The 19,994-nt window shown below is 55.4% G+C and overlaps 1 protein-coding gene across 1 annotated transcript in view; it reads right to left on the bottom strand.

The window, feature by feature from the left end:
- Positions 1 to 18,589, bottom strand: part of MYOM2 (myomesin 2) — a gene marked incomplete at both ends in the record, with an annotated part of 62,011 nt that extends 43,422 nt beyond the window's left edge. The window contains 8 exons of the mRNA XM_080710777.1: positions 4,227 to 4,391; positions 5,622 to 5,672; positions 5,751 to 5,839; positions 14,283 to 14,375; positions 15,272 to 15,429; positions 15,560 to 15,698; positions 17,116 to 17,274; positions 18,483 to 18,589. Of these exons, the coding sequence (XP_080566903.1) occupies positions 4,227 to 4,391; positions 5,622 to 5,672; positions 5,751 to 5,839; positions 14,283 to 14,375; positions 15,272 to 15,429; positions 15,560 to 15,698; positions 17,116 to 17,274; positions 18,483 to 18,589 (961 nt within the window). The remainder of the gene's footprint in view (positions 1 to 4,226; positions 4,392 to 5,621; positions 5,673 to 5,750; positions 5,840 to 14,282; positions 14,376 to 15,271; positions 15,430 to 15,559; positions 15,699 to 17,115; positions 17,275 to 18,482) is intronic.
- Between the last annotated feature and the right edge of the window lie 1,405 nt (positions 18,590 to 19,994).

The raw sequence follows: 19,994 nt of genomic DNA, 5'->3' as shown, positions 1-19,994 counted from the left end.
CAAGGCAATAACCATGTGTGTGATGAGGACCGTGTTCCAGAAATACACACAACAGAAAACATGCCAACCAACCCCAGGAGGAAGGTAAGTGCACCATGTCCTTGTCATGGATACGTGGATACTTAATACCCTGCAGGCCGTGATGCCAAAAAAGGGCGTCGTCATGGAAACGTGCAGGCGGACTATCGTCAGATGGAAAAAGGAGCCTCAACTTGAACACGTGGCCCCACTTCAACGTGTGTGTAGACGAGGTACACCCCACACCGCAGACTGAGCCTAATAAATGTGCACTGCACTTTTTCTAAAAAGAAAAGAGCTATCTTTACATTTTAGTTGGTTTTTGTTTTTAGTTTTGCAGGTCTGGGGGTGGAACCCAGAGGCATTCTACCTCCAAGCTACACCCCCAGCCCTGTTTTCTATGCTTTATTTTGAAACAGGGTCTCACTGACTTGCAAAGGGTCTCACTAAGTAGCTGAAGCTGTCCATGAACCACGATTCTCCTGTCTCAGCCTCTCAAATGCTGGGATTACAAGCGTGTGCCACCACGCCCAGCCCATTTTTAGTTTTCACAAGTCAGTACACATCAACCTTGAATGGTGAGCTTGGAATTCTCGGGCCCTGGGTACAGTCTCGCTTTTTCTCCACCCAACCCTCGATGAAGAACAATGGCAAAGGTGCAATAAAAACAAATATTTTAGGTTGTTTCGTCCACTTTTATCTTCCCGTATGGCTAATGGTGTCAAAGAGTAATAACTGTGCTCGTCAGGCGTCAAGCACAGTAGCTGATACGCAGCAAGTTCAATAAAAATACAACATATGCAAAGCACAGTAAAGACTTAATCTAAAGTGGGGTCTGTGGGAAGGAGTAAAGAGTGGAGACTGGAGAGAGAGGGGCTCCCTTGCTCTCTGTTCTGTAATTGAGTGTATTTTGTTGTTGAATTCCTTTGCAAATGTCCACCCACAAAATGAGGTGGTTGTTACCACAGCTGAAGGCAAAGACGCCCGTGGGGCTCTCAGTGAGTTCTTCCTCCAGAGAACACATGCGAGGCCACAGTGACCTGCATGCAATGGCCAAATGTCACGTTTCCAGGAAGCCCCGCACAGGCCCTTACAATACCTCAAACCAATAACAATCAAAACAACTACGAGAAGGAAAGGTTAACCCCACCAACACCAGCATAGTTTCCTGCCCTTGAGATAACACACACAGAGCCTTCCGGAAGCAAGGCGCCCCAGACTGCATTCTAACTAGCCTATGATCAGCCGACCTATGTTAGGTTTTATCCCAGCTTCAGTAGGATAGCATGCTCTGTGAGGCACGTTACATAAACATGCCATCACTGTTCCTGTGGGGATTATTTTAGGACTGTTCTCGGTTCTCAGTCCTGCGCGGTCTGCACAGCCGCGTGACCTCCTCCTGTCCCGTGGCCTCAAACACCTTCGACAGCAGTGACCTCTCAACAGGACCATTGGCCTTGACCTCGGGGACCATCAGCCAGTGCTTTATCCTTCCCACACGACGTCTCTAGAAGACTGCCCAGTGTCGGGGCAGACTCTTCACACTGAACTCCAGCGGGGGCACCACCTGGGCTCCAGCTGAAACCCCCAGACCATAGCCCGTCCTCCACGCCCAGCTTCACGTGCTGGCCAAGACCGCAGGAACAGCACAAACCCAGAACCTTGACACCTGCGCCCAACACCAGCCCCGGGTCCCAGCCTCCACCATACCCCACCTCTCCACTCGGCAGCCAGGGGCGGTTGACCGCAGGAGATCAAAATACATGATATCTTCAACAGCCTCCCATAACGCTCAAAGCCAGCCCCACGTGGCCTTCTGGTGCCCTCTGACTCCAGGGCCACCCGCGCCTCACACAGCCAGGCTCCCAGGCCCAGGAGGAGCGCGCCATGCCCGCCGAGGCCCAGCCCTGCTGGCACACCCTCCCAGGTTTTACAGAGCTGGCCTCCTTCCAGAGCCCCATCCCGTGCCTGGGTCCATGTTCCTCTGTACCACACATGGGCCACCCTGTCTGCCCGTCTTCCCATACCAGAAGATGACTCCCATGAGGACAAGCCTTGGGGCATTACAGAGGATACGGTCGCTGCCTCCACTGCAAATGGAGGCCAAGGTGAAGCGGCCAAACCTCGGGGACATGGAGGTGGGCGCTCAGCCTGCCTTTCCTCCAGGCTCCAGCCCGCCCAGCACCCCTCAGGATTCCCTCAAACCCTCGCACTCCTGCCAAGCCTTGCCCCTGGTGAGCCTGGAGGCAGGCCCGCATGGCAGCAGACCAAGTCTGCTGCATCCTGGAGCACCCACGAAACCGTGAGATACCTTGGAAAGAGGCGTCCACTCCTGAGAGCACCCAGGCCACCTGGCCAGCAGCCAGGAACACCCTGAAGCACAGAACAACATTTATCTGGATAGGGCTTCCCTCTAAGGTGAGCACCGGAGCTGTGTTCCTAGTGGACAACACTCCAGAAATTACTAGAGCAAGACCAGGTGTGTGGACTGACCCAGAACTCATCTGGACCCTAGAGCCTAGTGTGATGGTGCCTCCTGCAGCAGGGCGAGACCCTGCAGACCGTCCCGGTGCAGGTTTGCGGGTCGTGGACTTGGGCCTCTGGAGATGCAGCCTTCCATGGCTGACGGGTCTTTCTCCCTACCCTCCCCCAGACACTGGTCTCTCACCAAGGTCCACAGCAGCCTCCGGCACACGTTACGCCCCAGGTCATCTTGGGCGTCTCCTAGGAGGACTATGCCTCTAGCTAGGCGGCTCCAGCCGCTGCTCCAAGCACCCTGTCTCCTGGCCCCAGCATTCTTGTCCTCAGTGACTTTGCCCAGGGCTCGCCAGCCTCCCAGATCTTCTGCTCATTAAATTTAAAGAGCCAATAAGTCCCATTTGCTAAAAATAAGCCACAGAGAGGGATCTCCATTGCTTTCCTCGCGAATAAAGAGGCCCACGTTCACCTCGTTCGACGGACAACCTGGAGATGCTTTTGTAGCTAAGCCCCGCAGCCAGCATCAGGGTTCCACCAGGACGCGGGGCCTGCGGTGGTCTTCCTCATCCACAAGCTCCTCTCAGCTTGGTCCAGGTGGGGGAGGCCCTGCCAGGCAGTCACAGGAGAGGCTGTGCAGCCCGTGTCGCCGTGCCCTGGGCCCCGTGAGAAGCTCCCTGTGCCAGTGTCATTTCTTATGGGAAAGAGCGATTAGAAAGCTGGATCCCCTGAGGCCGCAGTGAGCCTGGCTCCTCCCCTCCCCCTCCCCTCTCTCCCTACCCCCCCTCCTCCTTCCTCTCCCTCTCTTGTCCTCCCCTCTCCTTGGGCTGCCCTACCATCAGAGCTTACAGGTCTCAATGTCCCTACAAACACAACCAAACTCCATCCTCATCTCCTGTGTACAAGGTCAAAAGGATATTCTCTGTGCAGAAACACCCTGTCTTTCTCTGCCTCGGCCGGCACACAGGGATTCTCTCTCAGAAGTTCTCCATGACCCACACCTACCTGGCAGCTCCGCTCTGGCGGACACACGGCCAGCACTGCGTTTGGCATATTGCGTGTCTTGAAAAGACGCTGCCTTTCCGTCTTTTTTTTTATGGGTGGGATGGTACGTGCTGGTCTAAACTTCAGCATTAGCCTAGGCTCTCAGCAGGTGTGTCCAAAGAGCATGCATATCCCACAGAAGACGTGTTCCTCAGACCCATGCGGGGAGCAAGACCTGTGCTCTGAGCCCATCACAGCAAGGCAACAATCCCGCCCTGGACCACAGCCTCGCCATGCTGGGGGGCACTCTGAAGCCCCTCTGCCCGTCTCCCTCCTCTGTAGACAGAGTGAGCCCCACCATCCCTGTCAGGCATCTGAAGACAACTGAGTGAGTTATAACCCCCAGAACCGCAGGCAGCCCAGAGTAAGCTCTGGCCAATGTCAGCTGGTGTGTTAGCACAGGGGAATCACAAGTGTTTGGCAGTTCTCTCTTCTGCTGAGCACGTGGAGACCACTGAGACAGCTATGAACACCTCTGAGTCACCGTTTGGATTCAGGTGCCTCCTGTTAACCTCTGCGTTCTCCCAGTTGAATGTCAAGGTCAACCTTGTTGCCAAGGTCTCCCCAACCCCCGGGTTTGCTTTGCTGCTCCCAGCAAGCGCAGCAGCAGAGACAACAGCAGACCAGGGCGGTTGCTGCCGAAGGCCTCGAGTCGCAGGCGCCCAGGCCTGGCCCCACCACACACTCACCGTCCCGGTACCACTCAGCCCGTGGCTGCACCCGCTTCAGGTCCGGCGTCACCAGCAGCGTGCACTTGAGCGTGACGGTCTCCCCTTCTCTTTTGAAGGTGACCCCAAACTTCTCCAGAAACTGGACATCAAAGTGTGTGTACGGGATCACGGAGGACAGAGGCACTGGAGGAGAAGCAGGACTCTGAGCGCCCGTAGCAAGGGGACTGAGCTACCTCAGCGTGGCCATGCAGGTGAGAGGCCATGCCCTCCACGGGGCAGTGTGGAGCCCTAGCGTCTGTGTCCCCCAAACCTATATGCTGCAGCCCTGGCCCCAGTGGAATTAGGAGGTGAGGCTTTGGGGAGGGGTTAGGTGGGTGACCTCGTGAGGATGGGCCCGTGGCTGGAACAAGCTCCTGTGAGACAGAGGAAGGACCAGAGCTCTCCTGCAGGTGCAGATGCAGGAAGTAGGTGCTGTCTGCAAACGAGGAAGCCGCCCACCAGCGCCCACCGGCCAGCGCCCTGCCCTCGGATGTGCAGCCCGAGGACCATGGGAAATGAAGGAATGTTGAGAAGGCAGTTCTCTTTGGACGTTCAGGTCAGTCTAAATCTCACCCCAAACCACAATCAAGCCACGTTGAAAGTGAGTCCTGTCCTGGAGATGCCTCCGAGACGGCCTCACGTCGCTCCTTGGGCCTGCGATATAGAGGTGCACCTCCCCACGGGCCCCCAGGGCACCATGACCACAGGGAGCCAATGGTAGCAGGTGGTGGCTCTGTGTGCAGGGACCAGATGGCGAGGAGCAGGGAACAGGCACAGGGCTGGCCCCACCGGGTGCCTCAGATGCACAGAGCAAGGTTGGTCCAACAGGGAGGGCGGCTGTTTAACAGTGACTAAGAGCTAGGCGTGGTGACCCACACTTGTAATCCCAGCATTTGGGAGGCTGAGACTGGAGGATTGTGGTTTGCAGCCAGCCTCAACTACTTAGCGAGGCCCTCTGCAACTCAGTGAGACCCTGTTTCAAAATAAAGAATCAAAAATAGGGTTGGAGTGTCCCTCAGAGGTCAAATGCCCCTGGGTTCCATCCCTAGTACCAAAAAAAGTGACCAGGAGACTTTCCAGAAGAAAAGAACCCAAAGCACAAAACGTGGCTCTATTATGCAGTCAGGTCAAGGATTAGGAATTGCTTCAGTCTGCCAATTCAGAAATGGGAAGTGTCCCCACGTGACCTTCACCGGTGTCTAAAAATGCACCTTGCTGTGGAGTTAGCAGCACGCTGGCGGCGCTGCCCCGGGAAACCTGGAGGATTTTCATGAAATACACTTTTAAAAAGTAAGATTTGACTCGTAGCAGAAAAGTTTCTGTGTGCCACGTCACCACACATCCTTCAGACTGAAAGAACAGGCGTCGACTTACACCCGATCGGGAGTCCCACAGAGTGAAGCTGCTCCTCGTCCCCTCGGAACCCTGCAGGACAGTCGGGTTAACATGGCGAGGGATGACAGTGGCGGCCACGCCGGCCTCCCCGGGACAGCGCGTACGCACTTCTCACCACCACTGCCGCGTTGGTGGACACCTGCCCGTGCACATTGGTTGCCACCGCCGAGTAGGTCGCCGTGTCGTCGAAGTCGGCCCTTGGAGAGAAAGAGCGCGTCTGTGGGGGCTGCCCTGGAGAAGCCAGTGCTCGGATTGCAACAAAAACCTTCCTGGAAAGCAGACGGCGTGGCCCAGATCACGCGTGCCTGGGCGATTTGTTCAAGAACAATGCCAGCCCGGTCTTGGCACGGTGGGGGGCACACGGTATTAATTATAGACCCAGACGCACATCCAATCCTGGGCCGCAGCTTGGCTTTGACTTTGAGAAAGGAAGGACACAAACACTTGGAGAATCCTTCCTTTCATTCCTGAGCGGTCTGTTCCGTTCTGGGCCTGTTTTTGTAACCCTATAGAATTCATGGTTTTATCTTGTGAAGGGCAGCTCCCAAGGACCTCGGCTTCTGGCAGAATCACAGTGCTGGGACCATAAGGACTGGCCTTGGGGAGCCCTGTACCTGCTCTGTGTGAGATCCAAGTCACCGCCACAAAGACAGCCAGGCCCAGGCCCCGTCAGCGCAGCCCTGGGCAGCCCGCCTGGAACTGTACGTGATGGAGGAGGCCCAGGAACTTGCACTGGGGCCTTCGGATGCCTCCCCCAATCAGGACAGACCACGGCTGCCATCATCCTCTTCCTTCAAGGCCTCTGGAATGACCACCCAAGATGATGACCCCCACGTAGGCAGCTGGACTCATCAAGGCCCAGACAGGAACCCGGCCTGTGTCTCGCACAGCAAGGGCTTCAGATGCACGGACAGAAACCCATTTTCTCCTAAGCACGGATCACCCTGCTGGCCCAGCAACACAGATTCTATAACCAGACCTCACTCCTCACCAGGAGCAAGCTGATGGATTAGGTCCAGAAGCCCAAGCTGTAGGACTCTGGGTATGAGACACTCAGTCAAGGACACGTTGAAACGCCAGCTGGACCCCACCCTGGAAAGACTTGGACCTGAAAGTGTTTGCAGACACCAAGTCGCTCGGGTGTTTGCTTCGGCCTCCCCACATCTTGCTGCAGAAGCTACTGCCCTGGCTCTGACTGCCTTCACTCCAGCTTTCCAGGGGCCCGCACCAGAGGGACGGACGTGAGCAGGCACTGGCTCTGCCTGAGTTTCGCTCAATACCGACATTCTGCTCATACCTCGTGATGGCTAGTTTATGTGACATGCTCCAGGGCCCTGGAAAATAGATGCCACTGTCCTGACCATGGGCAAGAAAGCCAACACGCTAAGAAGCTGGGAAAAGCCCAGCGTGGTGGCGCACCTTGTAATCTCAGCATTGCAGAGGCTGAGACAGGAGGATCTTGGTTCAAGGCTAGCCTCAGTTACTTAGGCCCTTTGCAACTCAGTGAGACCCTATTTCAAAGTAAAGAATAAAAAAAAAAATAAGGCTGAGGGTACAGCTCAGAGGTAGAATGCCCCTGGGTTGAATTCCCAGAAAAAAAAAAAAGTTGGGAAACACTTGGGAGGCTTGGACAGGAGGTTCACAGATTCAAGGACCACCTCAGCAACTTAGCCAGACCCTCAGTGACATCACAAGACCCTCTTTCAGAATAAAAAATATTAAAGGGCTGGAGGTGTAGCTTGAAGATAGAATGTCCCTAGGTTCAGTCTCAGAACCATAAAGAACAAGGAGGAAAAGGAGGGGGAGGAGGAGGAGGAGAAACAAGGCCTATGAAACTCCAAAGTTGTGCCCTTGCTGCTAGTTCCTCTCCACAAAACTTGAAAAAGATATGTCCACTTTGGAAAAAGGAAAAAGCTTGCTAGAGTCCTACTTTTAAATGTGTGAAGCAGCCAGCACCCCAAAACAAAACCAGCCCCCGGGGGTCCTCGGCCATTTCATTTTCTCCTGTGTCCTCTGAGGAGCTGAAAGTACTGTCTTTAGACAAGAAGCGGACAGTGTGGCCAATAAAGGGCAACTCTGGGCCGTGGGCTACCTCCCGGGGCTCCTTTCCTCTGTCCTTGAAGTCAAATCCAGTTTCTGTGTGTCCAACAGCACCTCCTGGCCCCCTTTGAGGCCACTGCCAACAGGGAGACCACCTAGCTGCCCCACGTGATGTGCATGCATACAAACCTCGCACACCGCCTCTCGTCCACCTCGAGGAGCGCGAGCCCCACGGCAGAGCCCACCGCAGAGCCTTCCGCCTGAACTCCTCCGGAGCTGCCCTGCTGAGCAATTTAAGTGAGCTGCAGGTACGGCCACGTCACGCGGCAGCGCGAGGTGTGCTCAAGACGATCGTTAGACGCTTTCTCCACTGCCGAGCGTTGGCACCCAGGGCTGATCTACCTGAGATACAGGCATGCCCGTGCCCACGGAGAGGACTCCCCAGAAGTCCACCAGCCGTGGGGCAACAGTGACCACTCTGTGACGCCGTGGGCGCCGCTGCTGCACAGTCCTCGTTCCTCTTTACTTTGTGCTTGCCTTACTTCTTCCAAACGCCATTATATTCTCACAGTGCGTCCTCCAAACACAAGGAAATGCTGGGATTGGCCCCAACCTCTGCCTCCAACAACCCCACACCTGCTTCCAACCGCGAGACAGATGAGCGAAATGAGCCCACAGCGACCCGTGGGCGCCGCTGGGAAGCCAGCGCGCAGGGGCAAGAGGCGGGGCAAACCCTCCGGCCTGGAGCCTCTGTCGGGACCACACAGCGACACAGACTCGGCCTTGGCAATGGAGATCAGAGCAACCCAGGCACAGAGCTGCAGGGACAGGCTGCCCTGGCCCAGCTGGCCACCACTGACCCCGAGAGGAGGGGATGGTGCCCACCCTGCGTCCTCAGAGGAGTGGTAGATAGCTCACCAGTGTCCAGTTGGTGGCAGGAGCTGCACCGTCCAACACCCCATCAACACCTTTCTGGGCATCATTTAGAAGGATTAAACTAAAAGAATACATTCCTCGGTTATCAAACTGAATCCCCTCACATGCTGAACATGTCTTTGTTGGGTATTTTAGCACGGTTTAAATCCATAGCAAAAGCAGGCACCCAGACCTACGAAGCCAAGAGCGCGAACTCAGGGCAGCAGCTGCCTTGGCTTGTGCCGGGGCCTCCGCCGATGTCCCCGCCACCTCTGCTTAGCCGAGTCGAGTCCTTGGATCTCCCTTGAGGCCTTGTTTCCTTTCAACCACTCAGTCTGGGAATCGGGGCTCTTCAATGCCAGACAATCAGAATAAAACCCACGGAGAGGTTGCGGCTGAGACCCCTGCAGTGACCCACCACAGGCTTCTGCTTCAAACCTGCATCTCCTCCAGACAGGACCGTCATTCTCCTCTGCTAACTTTATAACGAGTCGTGTTATAAACCCCTAAAGCATATTCATGAGTACCGACACTTCACTCGCGCAACTTTGGTGATTAAATAAAACAATGCATTTGAAAACCCCCAGGAATTTTATACTACAACAACAGCCTTGTGTATTACCAATTAAAAGGTATTAGCTGAACTCCAGAACCAACAGCTCAAAGAGCAGCCCCTCTGCTGCCCCTCCACAAAGCCCCTCCTCGCCCTCACTGTCCTGAGAACTACAAGGCTCCTTCCTGTCCTGGGGCGGGCAGCACTGCAGGTCCTGAGCAGAGAGGGAGCTGCAGAAACAGAGAACGAAGCTCTTTACAGAACAGACAGGACCCAGCGCTGAGCCTGAGCCACTGCCGTGCCAGCCCCCGGCTCCCAGCTCACCCTCAGCGGAGGGCAGCTCTGAAACGGCAGCACCACCTCGCACATTAGCACCAATTAGCCAGTCAAGCCGCCCATTAGCACATCCAGCTCAGGCCTGGAGCAGTGGGCAGAGGGGAAGGAGCCTGTGCAGGAACACCTCCACGCCAGGCACATAGGCACGTGTGTACCCACCTCCACACCAGGCACACGTGTGCCCACCTCTACACCAGGCACACGTGTGCCCATCTCCACATCAGGCACACAGGCACACGTGTGCCCACCTCCACACCAGGCACACATGCACATGTCTTCCACACCAGGCACACACATGTGCCCCATCTTCCACGCCAGCCACACGTTCACTCAGAGGCGTGTCCTCAGCTTCCATTTGGCTCGGAGAAGCCCACAAGTGGCAAGAATGTCCAGGGCCGCGGGTTCAGGGCGGTGGTCCCCCGCTACCGCCCTGGAGGGCAGGGTACAAGTTGGAGTTTCTACGTGTGTCCTTTAGTGTACCATTCCTTGTACATTTCTCTTGGGTGCATGTTCTACACTACACAAACATACTGGAACAGAGGTACACACGTGGATTATAAGTAAGCATATATGCAGCTGCCGCGAGGGGCACAGAAGTAGCTGTGCACACGGGTGGTGGCAGGACTGCAGGCACACAGGGCCAGAGCGGAGGCTGCCCGGAGCCGCCCACTGAGGCCTGTCAGGGCTGATCGGGAGACAGACAGTGCACCCCGGCCCACCCATCAGCTCGCCCCAGTGGGGCCCGGCCTCTGGCGCCTTCCCAGGGCCATGGCGGAGAAGGTGGGCAGCAACCCACGGCCTAACTGCAGCCTTCATTTCATACTGCAAGAATTTGCAAGGGTTTGCCGGGCGTGGTGGCGCACGCTTGTAATCCCAACGCTTGGGGCACTTGGGAGGCAGTGACAGGAGGATCGCAGGTTCGGAGCCAGCGGCACTGGCTTAAGAGACCCTGTTTCAAAAAAAAAAAAAAAAAAAGGATGTAAAAATGGGTCTGGGAGTGTAGCCCGGAGATAGGTCTGGGAGTGTAGCCCGGAGGTAGAAGGGCTTTCAGGAACCACAGTACCACCAAAAAAAAAAAAAAAAAAAAGAATTTGCAAGGTTTGATTTTCTGCTGGGCAGCTTCCCAGAATCGAGTTTTCTTTAGTCTCAGTTTTTACAAACTCCTGTGAGCACTTTTGCTGTCCCGAGTCCCAGTTTGAAGTGTCCCAACACCACTCCATGCAAGAAACTAGGGCCATTTCTTCTGTTTGAAAGACAGGCCGGCAACAGTTGAAGTGAATTCTCTGTGGGTAGTCAAGGCCCGGGGACTTCAGGTGCTAACTAGTGTGGACATTGGACTTACAATTTAACTCAAATCAGAACTTAAATATCAAAGTCTAAAAATGGAAGACAAGAAAATGTGAGTCCTGAGAACACCGTGGGGAGGCACAGGGAGGTGTTACTAATGAAAACACAAGATAGATTGTTCTAAACGCACCCATAAAAACACGAGAAGGACGCAAATCCTTTGAAGTGGGACTCACAGCATGGGTCCCAAGAGATGATCTTATGAGCATATAAAACAACGTCACTCACGAGCTTAAATCCAGATAGCACCGAAGGGTGAGCTTGCTTTTCGGCACTTTAAGAATCCAGCCGCCACGGCCAAAGCATATTCATAGGCACAAATGTCATCTCGTAACCGAAGGGGGAGCTCAGGCAGAGGGATGAGCATTCCACACCCTGGAAACGCCCCGGATCAGATGACATGCACTCAGCGCTTTGGAATGAACAGCTGCGGCACGCCAGGCCCCGTGGGCTTCCCCACTGCGCCTTCCTAAAGAACATTCTCATATCATCTGCTAAAATGTCCCAACGGGCATAGGAAGGCTGAGCGATAAGTCAGTCTTGACCCGTCCCTTTTCCCAAATTACCCAGATATCTGCATGCTTGTGCCAAATGCACGTCTGTCAGAGGAGACCCGGGTCTGTGCCCGAGCCCTGGGCTCCTGGGGCCTGCAAGCCTTGAGTGCTGCCAACACCACTTGAGTCTGACTTTCTTCCTGCTTGAGAAAAGGAAAGTGTTTTCCTGGTTAAATCTCTGATTTAGATACAACTTGGAAACAGGTGACTGACAACTCAAACTGACCTTTCTACCCAACCAGACAGAACACGCCCAAACGGCAAAGCGGAGGGCCCCAAGCGTCACCGCATTTGCCAAGCAGAGGGAAGGCTTTCTTCTCGACACTAGACTGCAGCTGCTGAGTCACCCACAAAGTGCAGACTGGAGAGAGGGTTCATGTCTGAAGAGCACAGCAAGGGACCACAGGCTCCCACCGACCCTCCTGCCAGCACCCGGAGACCAAACCCTGCCAGAGTGGTGCTTGGGCCCTGCACACCCCAGACCCTCCTGGGCCAGCCGGAGCGCTCAGCTCCAGCAACTTACTGTCTATCACTCCACCTGCAAAACTTGGACCCGTGGCCAGCCCTGCTGCACCCTCCCTGCCTGGGTTTCAGCAAGACCCCACGAGACCACCTCTGCCCCCCAGCCCACCTCCTCCCTTGCCTCCCAGGTTACTCAGAAACCTCTTCCTTGGCACCCTGTTCGCAGAACAGCCTGCCTGCCCCACGCCCACCTAGCTGAGGGACTAACTGCTGTGCTGGGCCTGTGCCCCCACCCCTTAGGCTGAGGACAGGAGACCAGGAAGCTCTGCTTTGGTGGCCAGACGACCCCACCACCTAGCACGGCACACGACACACAGCAGGTTTTCGATAGCAGCGGAATCTATCAGCTGTGAGACCAGGACCTCGGCTTTTCTAAGAAACCCAGAGTCACCTGGAGAGACCAGATGATGCCCGTCTCGTGTTTTGACCTGAGAGAGGCTCACAAGGCAGCTGCAAGCAGGATCCTGGGGTCTCTGCCTCCTGGCCAGTGTCAGGAAGGCCCCAAGAGCAAGTCCCCACCAGGAGGCTTAGCCCTGGTCGTCCCTCTGCACCTGAGCACCTCTGCACCTGATTGTCCCCATTACCTCGATGCTCATGTCCCCACCACCCAGGTGGAGCCCTGCCACCCGGGCTGCCATTAGCAAGGACCCACTGGGCCAGCTCAGCGGGAACCCTTACTCCACCTCTCCCCTGTGCGCCTCTGCCCTGTGCGAGGCCCTATCCCTGGTCCTGTGCTTAAGCTCAGCCCACTCCTCCACCCTGCTGGCTCTGTTAAGACGGTCACTCAAATAAAGTCCCCCCTACCATCTTTAATGAGAATAATTTCTTCTTTCACAGAACCCAGCACATGTTTTTTTGTTGGTTGGTTGGTGTTTTGTTTTGTTTTGTTTTGTTTTGGTGGTTCTGGGGTTCCTGGAAGCCCTTCTACCTCCGGGCTACACTCCACTCCCAGACCCATTTTCATATTTTTATTTGGAAACAGGGTCTCTTAAGCCAGAAGCCTGGTGTGTGTGTGTGTGTGTGTGTGTGTGTGTGTGTGTGTGTGTGTGTGTGTGGTGTGTGTGGTCATGTGACCTCCAGGCCTCTCTGGGGATTACAGATGCGCTCACTTCTCCAGACCCGGAGCCTCATCAGGGTGCAGCCACTTACAGTCTTGTCACAGTAAATCCACAGGACCATACTTCTCATGCTGCACTTACGTTGTACATGTTCATAGTACTGTTCTCATCTTTCCTACCCAGGGATTACCACAAATGACGGCACACCAAACCACATGCCTTATGCCCTAGAAGACGCAGAAATACCTGTGACGTGCGGCCTACTAGATTCTCACAGACTCCAGGGAAAATGGGGATGTAAATTTGTATGTCTCTTAGAAAGCGCTAAGAACTCCTCAGGCCACGGGAGCTGGAAGGCCAGGCCCAGGCCTTCCCCTCGGCGCCAGCACACGAGAGTCAGTGTCCAGGCTTAACCGCAGAGCTACGGGAACGTGTCCTGGTGGGCCCTGGGTGGGAAAAGTGGGTTGCATGATGTTGTCCTCTGTGTAACAAGGAGTGGGCTGGGTGTGGTGGCACACAACTGCAATCCCAGTACTTGGGAGGCTAAGACAGGAGGATCACAGGTTCAAAGCCAGCCTCAGAAGCTTAGCAAGATGCTGTTTCAAAGCAAAAACTAAAAAACGGCTGGGGGTTTCCCTCAAATATAGAATGCCCGTGGGTTCAATCCCCAGTACCACACAAAAAGTAAACAGATAAATAAAAACAATAAAGATTGTGTACAGAGCCAAAAAGGACAGCCACGCCTGCTGTGGGCCTACAGCGCGCGTGATCGTGTGTGCACTCGTGTTCCTGTGCCTGTATCTGTGGGGCTGTGTTTATGTCTGTGCCTGTGTGTTTGTTTCTGTGTGTATGTATGCCTGCCTATCTGTGTGTTGTGTTACAGTAGGGAAAATCCTAGATATATGCCAAAATCCTGATAATGGATATGGGACATGGCACGATTTTAATTCTTCTATTCATCTTTATTTCCACCATTATTTTTCCATGTTTTATAAGAAACCACACGGACGGGGCACTTCTTCGAGGGCCCTGAGCTTAAGGGCATAGCTCAAGCTGGGCAGGGAGATGGCGGGGCCGCGTGCACCACAGTGGGACCACAGTGGGACCTTCTGCACTTCAGCGCGGCCAGAAGTCTAGTCTCCATTAAGTTTCTTACACTAGTTATTCTCTTCGCTCCCAGAATTAAATCAGCTCCTCACGCCCTCTAGAGAACCCAGAGGGCGCACATGTTTTGCAGCTCCGGTTCTGCTTTGCCCTGGGTTTGGACGGCGATGGCGGGCTGCGGCCCAGCTCACAGGGCCACCCTCGTCCTCACCTGTTTATCTCCAGAGTGTGCACTCCGTACTTGCTCTCAATCCGGTACTTCCCCGGCTCACCCGCCTGGCAGATCAGACTGCCATCTTTGTACCTGCACGAGGAAACACCTGTTTTAGCTCAAGGGCCTACTTATTTCTGCGGTTTTGCACCAGCCTGCTTTCTGCTCTGAGAATGCTCCGCCTTCTCCACAGCACGGAGGGGACCGGGGCCTGCAGGAGCTTCCATCTTCGGCCTTCTAGAAGGGGCCACACTTGCCCCAACTGAGCTAGGGTGACCCTGGACCTATGTTAAGCGGCCTCCAAACACCTGCTCAGACCTTGCTGGGGATTCCGAAGTTACCACTGCATTTGAGAATCAGAGCTGGTGCTGGTAGATCCCAGACTGGCCCATCTTCTGTGATATAACTCGAGCACAGAGAACCTGTGCCAGGGCCCTCAGCACTGAGCCCTGGTCACCCTCCATCAGGACAGCAGACCTGGCCACCCACAGCCCTGTCCGATGTGGGCGAGCCTCCCGACAGCTCGGGCGGAGATGTGTTCTACTGCTGGGAGTCCGGCCCAGGCCACGAGTGACTGTGCACACAGACACTTGGCTTCAGAGACAGGTGTCGGCCCAGCAGGGTCTGTGGGGCATAGAGATTCAATTCTGCAGTTATTCCAGAGCTTGCCGTCATGAGTATAGCCTAATGAAAAGCAGGCTCCAGGGCTCTGCGCAAAACCCACCACGATGCGGGCGCAAGCTGGACGGGCCGTGGGACAAACAGGTTGTGTTAGAAAACTGACTCTGAACACCCTGAAAACTCATCTGGACCAATCATTAAGATGGACACCAGCAATCACTAACTGACACTTCCTGGGTTTGGGACACATTTCCTGTGTACGTTCCCAAGTGCGGTGGTCTGCAGACCTGGCGCAGTCCTGCGTTTCCTTCCCTTCTTCTTTGTGGAAGGAGACACGGAGGGCCTTGAGCCCCAAGGCAGAGCCCTACCATTGCACCACGGGCGTGGGGAATCCTTGCACGGTGAAGCACAGTCTCACAGACATCCGCTCCCAGATGGTGTGGGACCTCAGCCGCACCAGGATCTCCGGGGCCCGGCTCATCCGCTCCTCAGCCACATGTCTGCCCCATGCCAGGTTGTCCTCCACCTGCTGCAGGGAAGCCTGGGGGGGAGGGTCATGGGGTGGCGAGCTTGGCCTGGGCCGCCAGGCCTCAGCCGCCTGCATGTGGACACACTGCGTCTGCCCACACAGCTCAGAGACTCCGCACTTCTCCTACCGTCGTCTGCAGGGAGTATTTGTCCAGCTTGTGGCGGGCCTGGGATCGGGCCAGGTGCATGTCCTCCTCCAGCTGGGCCAGCTCGCTGAGAAAGCGCTGCCTCTTGGCCTCGCCGTAGGAGGCCGCCTGGGACTGGTACCTGCGGGGAGGAAGAAGAAGTCTCTAGTCCCAGGATGAGTGACAAGACTACACGGCCTCCCAGTGTGTCCCCAAGTGGGGGCAAGAGGATTACAATAGAAATGCGATCTCCAGCCGGGCGTGGGGCGCATGCTGTAATCCCAGCATTCAGAGGCTGAGACAGGAGGATTGCCGTTCACAGAGAGCCTCGGCTACTTAGTGAGGCCCTTTGCAACTCAGTGAGCCCCTGTTTTAAAATAAAGAATTTAAAAATCGGGCTGGGGGTGTAGCTCAGAGATAGAATGCCCCTGGGTTCCATCCCCAGTAATAAAAAAAAAAAGAAAGAAAAAAAAAATGCCATCTCCTCTTATTTTTACCTCTTTCTTTTAAGGGTGTGTTTTGGTGAGTGCTAACAACACACAGGTAGTCATGAAGACCGTGTGGGTTACTAATAAGCAGCGTGGGAGACGCACTCCGCCTTTTGGACCATGGGCACACGGTACCAATTAGCCAGGCTGTAGCGAACCCCATGGCGAAGGCCATGCTCACACTGGCCATGTCCAGCACTGGCAGGGGTGCCACATGTCAGGGTTGGTGCACACCCCATGCACAAGCACCTGCCACGCAGCCAGGAGGTTCACGTGGTGTTCCATCACAGAGGGCCCGCTCACATTCCTTTATGTGCAAGAAACTCGCGTGTAGTAAGTGCTCAACAAAGATGGTGCGAGCAGCGATACAGCACGTGACCCATCCAGTTGATGAAACTAATTACGGGCTTGGCTGTTTTCCCGGGTCTGAGACTCAAGGGTTACGGGCTGCTGGACTAGAGGTTCTGCGGTGGGTTCTCACCTGGCCCGGTAAAGCTGAGCCAGGTGTGAGTCTCCTCCACGCGCAGCCTACAGAGACCACCACAGCCTGTTTCTGAGCAGATCTGAGACTGAATTCAAGCCTTTTGCAGAGACAGATAAGAAGCAGTCTCATGCTTTACAGTTCAGCGGAGTCAGCGGAGGGCAAAGGGCCACGGCAGAGATGGGTTTGCAAAACGTCAGTCCTAAAATTAGTCCCAGGTGATACGCACACAGATTCATAGGACCCCGTCAGCCCTCTTTCGCCGGGACAAATGTTTGAGACCTGGCTTCCTCTTCAGGAGAGGCCTGGCTGGGATCAGCAGCCCTCCGCCCTGCTCTAAGGGGAAACGCTCCTTTCTCCATGCTTGGCTCATGCCTTCCAGTCAGCAGAAAGGCCCCGAGGCTCTCGACCCCAAGACACACCCAACCTCAGTCGTTGGTCCTGCTTAGGACTAGCTGAGCTAACCCTCAAAGGGCGAGAGTGACAGGCGCTCTCAGCACAGCCAGCCCGGCTTCCCGCTCTGCTCCCCACACTGGGATCTGGCGTGCCACTGAGGCTCCGGTGCAGCCCAGGGAGCCCCAGCTGGTCACCTGTTTTCATTCTCCTGCTCCTCCTCATCCGACGCGCTCAGCCGCTTGGCACAGAGCCGGCAGGTGGTGCTCCCCGTCCCCGTTTTCTGGCTGGACGATCTCTGCGCGGATGACTGCTGCACGAGGGACCGCTGGGCAGACGACCGGGCGGACGTGCGCCTGACGAACACCAAAAACAGCCTGCTGTGCTAGGAAAGCTGGGATTCATCCTCGCGAGATCGCTTCCTTCCCGCACACCCAACCCATCCCTGCAGCGCACGAGGACACAGAGCACACTTCCACAGGTGCACACTCGTGCACCACTGGACACATAACGCCCACGCCCACACGTGCATGCACAGGGCGCATATGCAAACATGGACAAATAGATGCATGCACACAACTGCAGGCACGCAAGCCCAGAGGTACACACATACACACATGTTCACACGTGTGTGAACACACACACATACACTCACACATGCCTATGCACATGCTCATGTGTCCATAAGTGTGTGCATATACACAGATGCACACACTGGTACACACCTGTGTGCACACACACACTCTCACATACGCGAGCACAAGAACATGTACACAAGTCCAAACCTGCGTCCTTGCCTCTGTACACACCCTCATGGGCAGGCTTCTCCCCAAACTCCCCTGCAGCTGGGCCATGCCCACCTAGCCAGTCACTGCCCCCCACGTTTGCACCCCATACTCCACACAGCGGACACACATGCACACGCCCTCCCTCCCTGCCAGGCGCCACCTCACACACAGTCCTTCCTGGCCTGAGATATATATATATATCTCAAGGGATCCGAAACTCCCTGAAGCTGTCAGGAGGGACTGCGAATGTTTGGCTTTGTTTGTTAGGAGGATGGCAACCAAGGCGCGCCCTGGGCATTTCTAAATATAGGGTGTTGGAGACGTGTGCCAGGCCCAGCAGCCGAGGTGCCAGGCCCAGGGGTCCCTGCCTTCTCACAGCCTTCTAATCGGCCCATTAAAACTGCAGCTATGCCACCAAACACACAGCGTCAGCTGGGCACAAGCCACTGCCAGAGGACGTCTTTAGAAATGAGAAGAGGTGGCCGCACCGGCTGCCTGTGTAGGGAGTAACCCCCTGCTGCGCACCTACTACCAGCGCAGCAAAGGTGTGTCAACCTCACTGCCTTCCCGTCTGTCTTTCGCCACCAGGAACTCCTGCCCGGCCAACGTTCCCCATGGCTCTCTGTCTCGCTGCCCCCCATTTGGGGTGAACTTTCAGATCCTACTAGGAGCTACGTGGGGAAGAGCAAAGCAGGAGACGGGAGAGACTTCCGTACTTTAAACACCGGGCCCCACATCCAGAGCCCAGCGAGTCTAGACCATGTGAGTCAACTCACTTCTTTGCGGCATACTCGTCCAGGAGGTACCTGGTCTGAATGTGACGGTAGGACTGGTCAAAGTGCCTGTGTCTCTTCTGGTAGAAGGGCAACGCCACCAGGGACATCTTGTGCGTTCCTGCAACGAAAGCCAGAATGCACCCCGCTCCTTTCTCACGGAGCTGGGCCTCTGCGATTTCTGCACCCACATTGGCATCCTCCCAAAGGGGAAACGACTCTAATAAAACCCATTGGAAGGGGTGGGGGGGAGAAAGATCAGAGTCGCGGGAACCATGGGTCGGAGTCAGGAGGCCTAGGAACCTAGTGGAACCTAACTTCATCTTTTTTTCTTCCACAAAGGCTGGGAGATGGGGCTGTGTGTTTTGTTGCACTGCGAAGCCAAGGATATCTCCAGGACACCCAGTGTGTGCAGCACAAAGTCAAGAGCAACGTCAGCAGGGAAGGTAAAAATAATCAAAACACAGACGAGAGAAGTAAACAAATCCTTGGACACCACCAGTAGGGACGATGTGAGCCAGAGGCCAGGGAGATAGAGGAAGTCCCGGGACACAAGGGCGGGCGCCAGAGAGGTCCAGGACGCAGGTGACATTGGAGAGGGGCCGCCATGGATGGAGAGTTAGAACCGCAAGCAGAGGATCAGGAAGTAAGGGTGTCCTGCCCGAGGGCAAGGGCAGGACCAGAGGCCACGCGGTGGGAAGGACACGACACCCAGGGCTCCAGAGGTATCCATCCCACCACCCCCTCCAGGTGGCCTCCATCACCAGCCACAGGCTCCTGGTAGACGAGCAGGGGTAGTGGGCTGGGATGGGAGGACTGAGCCCAGCAACGAAGCCTCAGGATGCTGGGAGATGAGCAAATTTGGGTGAAATTCACCCCAAATAAAATATTGAGATCTGCCGTGTCTCTGGGAATTTGGAGTACTGCAGAATTAGTGTCAACTTGTTCTATGCATTCCCCAGGAATAAAGACAACCCCAAGGTAGTAGGTGTCCTAAAACCGTCTCTTAGGCCATGTAGAGATGTGTTCCTAAGTCTCTGGAATCCTGGATTTTCTGGGTGAAGCTCAAAAGAACATTCCAAGCCTGAGCCCCCATGTCTAAATTAGAAAAATCTGCCCCGATTTGCAAATGGCGCTCTTGGGTGAGGCCCCAGCACACCACCCCAGGACCACCGCCGACAGGGCAGTAGGAATAGACTCTGGAACCGGAACCCCAGGCTGCTCGGGAGGAAGTGGCCTGCCCTCCTCGCTGTCCAGCCATTGCAGTGCATGCTAGAAAACCTGCCCAGCTACATAGTTAACCTCCTGACCAACTTCTTCTATACTCTGACTTCCTAGATTCAGAACTAGAGCATTAAGCACCAAAAACAAAAGCAAGGCTAGCTGCCCAAAGGTCGCAAGCGGCTGTTTCTGGCCCCTTTGCACTTTGTGGCACTAACACGGCTCAATCTCTCCTCTTCAAAGTCAATCCATGAGCAGGGCATGGTGGCACACGCCTGTATTCCCAGTATTTGG

This window comes from Muscardinus avellanarius (assembly GCF_963383645.1).
Source record: "Muscardinus avellanarius genome assembly, chromosome: 14".
In the NCBI taxonomy this organism is placed as follows: Eukaryota; Metazoa; Chordata; class Mammalia; order Rodentia; family Gliridae; genus Muscardinus; species Muscardinus avellanarius.
Note: the sequence above shows the minus strand (reverse complement) of the source record. Positions and strands in the feature narration are given on the sequence as shown.